Source organism: Penaeus monodon, chromosome 11 (assembly GCF_015228065.2).
Source record: "Penaeus monodon isolate SGIC_2016 chromosome 11, NSTDA_Pmon_1, whole genome shotgun sequence".
In the NCBI taxonomy this organism is placed as follows: domain Eukaryota; kingdom Metazoa; phylum Arthropoda; class Malacostraca; order Decapoda; family Penaeidae; genus Penaeus; species Penaeus monodon.
This window is the reverse complement of record NC_051396.1, coordinates 40,818,607-40,823,606: the sequence shown is the minus strand read 5'-3', so window position 1 is coordinate 40,823,606 and position 5,000 is coordinate 40,818,607. Positions and strand designations below refer to the sequence as shown.

The window sequence follows — 5,000 nt, the reverse complement described above, 5'->3', positions numbered from 1 at the left end:
CTAGAATTTCATGGCTAGAATGAAACCTGCGCGCCATGTATGCAGAGAGATCATTAGGCATATTAGACAGATATATCCCGTGATTTCTGCTTCTTTACGCCCAACGGACGAACAGCAGAAATGAACACATCCCCTCGTAATACTTCAGAAAAAAAACTGTAAAACCAACGTGACAAACAACTTACCTCCGTCACATCCATGACCTTGATGGCCGCCAGCTGACCCGTCTTGGTGTGTCGGCCCTGCGAGGGAGAAACAAATGGGAGTCAGACAATATTCTTACGACATGGGCGAACGGTGCCAGTCACTACAACAGTCAAAGTGTTTTCTGGCTTAATTAATACTGTTACACAAAAAAATATTGTACAAAATGTTACTTTTACTTATTACTTCAAACACGAAAGAAAGATGAAGAAATGGAAGAAGTCGGGAAGAAAGAAAGAAAAGGAGGAAGGAGATATGAGATAACTTTCAATTGACATGCAATCTGTCAATCATAAAGCTGTTAAAATTACGTAACCACACTTTCTTTTTGTCCAACATAAATAAAATACCAGATGATAACCACACGCAAAATCGGATCCAAATGTGGAATAAAAAATGAGTTACAACATTCGTAACAATGACAACAATGAATCACTGAGTGACAACATCAAATTATTCCAAGATCGCCTAAAATCCTAACCACAACAGGAAGCGCGAAGGCACTTGCAAACGCGTCTCAACATGTTTTTAACAGTCTAGTCTACTGTAGTCCCTGGTGGAAGGCCAGTTCAGGTCAAGGGTGTGTACGGGAGCCTCGAGAGCCTTCCCCCGCTCCTCGCACATGCTTAGGTCTATCTTCAGCCTTCTCCCTTTCACACACACTAACTTGTACTCACTCTCACTCGCCTTCCCCACCTTCGATTGAAAATCTATAAATCTATCTATATACTCGAAGAGCCAATTTCACTCCGATTCCAGCGATAATAATTTCCATTCTTCGCTAACAGAGAACATGGCTGACCCCAGCAAGTGATCAGCCAACAGCGCATGCCTCACACATGGCTTCCGCCCGCCGGCCACGAGCCGTGATGTCCTTTATCTCTGCCAAATTTACTTTCAACCGTTAACAAATAATGATCAAGAATAAGAATAAGAAACAACAACAACAACGTTAGAAATAAATCAATATTGGAGATAATTAAATAAGAGAAACAATAGCACATGCATTACTAAAACCAATAACAAAAGCGAAACATAAAAAGACAAGAAAATAATACTTTGGCGGAAACGAAGAACGAGACGAAAGGCGAGACACGAATCTCCGCAAAAGCACGTGACGCCCGGCGCCCACGGCCTCCTAATTCTCCTCCGCGGCTATTGATATCAACCAAGCTGTCTCCTTTAACAGATCTGTTTCAATTCTATGTTTCTCCTTGTCCGTTCGTCCCTCTTGGTCTTCTTCAGTTCCTCCCTTTGTCCTCCAAGGCCTTTCCTTCCTTCCATTCATCACCTAATCCTCCATTCTTTCACTTTTATTCTCCCTCCTCCCTCCCTTCCTTCCATTATTTTCCATATTCTTCTGCTTTAACCTCCTATTCCTAACGCCCCTCCCTGGCCGCCCCTGGTGGGTGTGGCCTCCTGCACCGGCGGCCGAGAAACGCGAAACAGCCCCCCCCCCCCGCGCACCGGTAGGCTATATGGATCATTCGCCGCGCGGCGCCGCCACGTGTCGCTCGGGTCCTACGGGGAGCGGGAGCGGGTTCTCACCTTGCCCTCGCTTGTGGATGGGGTGTACGCATTATGTATGTATATCTATGTATCTATATGTATGTGTATGTTTATGTATATATGTACATGCACAAGTTCAGCTGTATGTAAAGGTACAGCTCATGTACATGTGTATACATGTATAAGTATATAAATATATATAATATATATATATATATATATATATATATATATATATATATATATATATATATATATATAATATATAAATATATTGATATGTGTATGTGTATGTATATGCATCTATGTGTATATATGTACATGTGTGTAGTACATACATATATGACTGAGTGACTGAGCAAAACGATTTAATCCGATGACGCGAAGACTCGAGAACAGAGAAAGGGGCATAAAGAGGGCACAAGGACGGGGAAGGGCCAGGGGGATGACTTTCCTCCTCCCCCCTCCCTCCCTCCGGAAGTCCGTCATTATAATGAGAGGCCACACAGCCTCGGGCATCAAGTCGACACCCACGCCCACTGCCCTGTCGCACCCGCGGTCAGGAAGGCTGCGCTCGCCCATTTATTGGTTGGATGGAGACGCTGGACACAACAACGCCAAATAAACATGTACGCGTCAGTACACATACAAATACACAAGGAGTGGGGAGGAGGCTGATGGGAGAAAGAGAGGGGAGAGAGAGGAAGAGGGTGGGCGGGAGGGAAGGAGGGAGGGCGGGAGGGAGGGAGGGAGGGAGGGAGGGAGGGAGGGAGGGAGGGAGGGAGGGAGAGGGAGAGGGAGAGGGAGAGAGGAGAGGAGAGAAGAAGGAGAGAGAGAGAGAGAGAGAGAAAGAGGGAGAGAGGAGGAGAGAGAAGGAAGGGGAGAGGAGGAGGAGAGGAGGAGAGAGAGAGAGGAGGAGGGAGGGAGGAGGAGAGGAGAGAGAGAAAAAGGAGAGAGGGGGGGGGGAAAGGGGGAGGGGGAGAGAAAGAAGAAGGGGAAAAGGGAGAAGAGAGGGGGAGGGAAGGAAGGGGGGAAAAGATGGGGAGCCGACGGGAAAAGGAGGAGGATAAGTGAGGGGAAAGAGAGGAGAAGAGTAAAGGGGGAGAAAAGAGGGAGTTTTAAAGCGAGAAAAAAATAGGAGAGGAAAAGGGAAAACAGGACGATGAAAAACCTTTTTCAGGATTTTAAGATAAAGGGGGGGGAAAAAATGTAAAAACAGGGCGGGAAAGAAATCAAAAACCCTGAGATAAAAAAAGGGAAGGTTAAAAGGGGAAACAACGGGGGAAAAGGGGAAGAAGTAAGGGGGAAGTGAAAAAAGGGGGGGGGAAAGAAAGGGGGAAAAAGAGAGGAGGGGGAAGGGGAGAGGGAAAGGGGGGAAGGGGGGGAAAGAAGGGGGGGAGGGGAGGGAGGGAGAGGAGGGGGGAGGGAGAGGGGGAGGGGAAGGAGGAGGGAAAAGGAGGGAGGAGGAGGGGGGGGGGGGGAGAGAGAGGGAAAGGGAGAGAGGGGGAGAGGAGGGGGAGGGGGGAAGAGAAGAGAGAGGAGAGGGAGAGAGAGAGAGAGAGGGGGGACGGAGGGAGGAGAATGGAGGGAGGAGGGGGAGGGAGGGAGGGGGGAAGGGAGGGAGGGAGGGGGGGAGGGAGGGAGGAGAGAGAAGAAAAGAGGGAGGGAAAGGGGGGAAAGGAAGGGGAGAGGGAGGGGGGAGGGGGAGAGAGGGGGAGAGGGAGAGAGAGAGGGGAGAGAAGAGGGGGGAGAGAGAGGGAGAGAGGGAGAGAGAGAGAGAGAGAGAGAGAGGGGGAGAGGGAGAGAGGAGAGAGAGAGAGAGATAGAGGGGGAGAAGAGAGGGAGGGAGGGAGGGATGGAGGGAGGGAGGGGGGGGACACACAAAACACATACACCACACACACACACACACAACACACACACACACACACACAACACACTACACACCAACACCATACACACAACCATACAACACACACCACACAACACCCCCATACAACACACACACACAACACACACATAAAAATTTAAAAGAGAAGAGAAGAGAGAGAATAAAGGGAGAGAGAGAGAGAGAGAGAGAGAGAGATAGGAAAAAGGGAGAGGAGGGGAAAAGGGAGGGAGAGGAGAGAGAGAGGGAGAGAGAGAGACGCAGCCTGCCCAGTCCCGGCGGCGACACGGAGGCACATCCAGACGTGACAGCGGCGTGACAGCAGCGCCGCGAGGGAGCGTGACGCCAGGGCGCAGGTGAGGCTTAGCAGGGCGTGGACGACGGGGCGCTGCGTGAGCTCATCTCGCCAAAGGAGGCGGAGGAGGGGGGGGACGACGGGGCGCTGCGTGAGCTCATCTCGGCGAAGGGGAGGGGAAAGGAGGAGAAGGAAAGGGAGGTAAAAGGGGGAGGAAGAAAGGAGGGGGGTAAGAAAAGGGAGGAGAAAAGGAGAGAAGGAAAGGGAGGAGAAAAGGGGAAGAAGGAAAGGGAGGAGAAAAAAGGGAAGAAGGAAAGGGAGGAGAAAGGGGGGAGAAGGAAAGGGAGGAGAAAAGGGGAGAAGAAAAGGGAGGAGAAAAGGGGAGATGGAAAGGGAGAAGAAAAGGGAGGAGAAAAGGGGGAGAAGGAAGGGAAAGGGAGAGAAAAAAGGGGAGGGGACAAAGGGAAGACGAGGAAAGGGGAATAGGAAGGGGAGGGAGACAAGGAGGGTAAAAAGAGGTAGGGAGGAAGGCAGGAGGAGGATGCGGGAGGAGGGAAGGAGAGGAGGGAGGAGGGAAGGAGAGGAGGGAGGAGGGAAGGAGAGGAGGGAGGGGGGAAGGAGAGGAGGGAGGGGGGAAAAGGAGAGGGGGGAGGGGGGGAAGGAGAGGAGGGAGGAGGGAAGGAGAGGAGGGAGGAGGGAAGGAGAGGAGGGAGGAGGGAAGGAGAGGAGAGGAGGGAGGAGGGAAGACAAGAGGAGGAAAGATCAATGGAGGCGAAAAATTACGAATACTTATACATTTATAATGACAGAAACTCGTTATACCTATAAATAACATGAAAATAATGGTGCCATTACTATTCTTCATATATATACTACTAGTAATAATAGCACAAGCCAAATAACAGTAAATATCATCTTGCTCTCCTCTTCCCCCCCCCCCCTCTTCGTTCCCGTTCCCCTTCCCCTTCCCTTCCTCCTCCTGCTCCTTCCTTTCCTCCACCTCCACCTCTTACCTCCACCTCCTCCTGCTCCTTCCTTTCCTCCACCTCCACCTCCACCTCTTACCTCCACCTCCTCCTGCTCCTTCCTTTCCTCCACCTCTTA

The 5,000-nt window shown here is 50.5% G+C and overlaps 1 protein-coding gene across 1 annotated transcript in view; it reads right to left on the bottom strand.

The window, feature by feature from the left end:
- LOC119578960 (mitogen-activated protein kinase kinase kinase kinase 4-like) overlaps window positions 1–5,000 on the bottom strand; it is a gene marked incomplete at its 3' end in the record, with an annotated part of 73,864 nt that overhangs the window by 11,624 nt on the left and 57,240 nt on the right. The window contains 1 exon segment of the mRNA XM_037926643.1: window positions 186–242. Within this exon segment, the coding sequence (XP_037782571.1) occupies window positions 186–242 (57 nt within the window).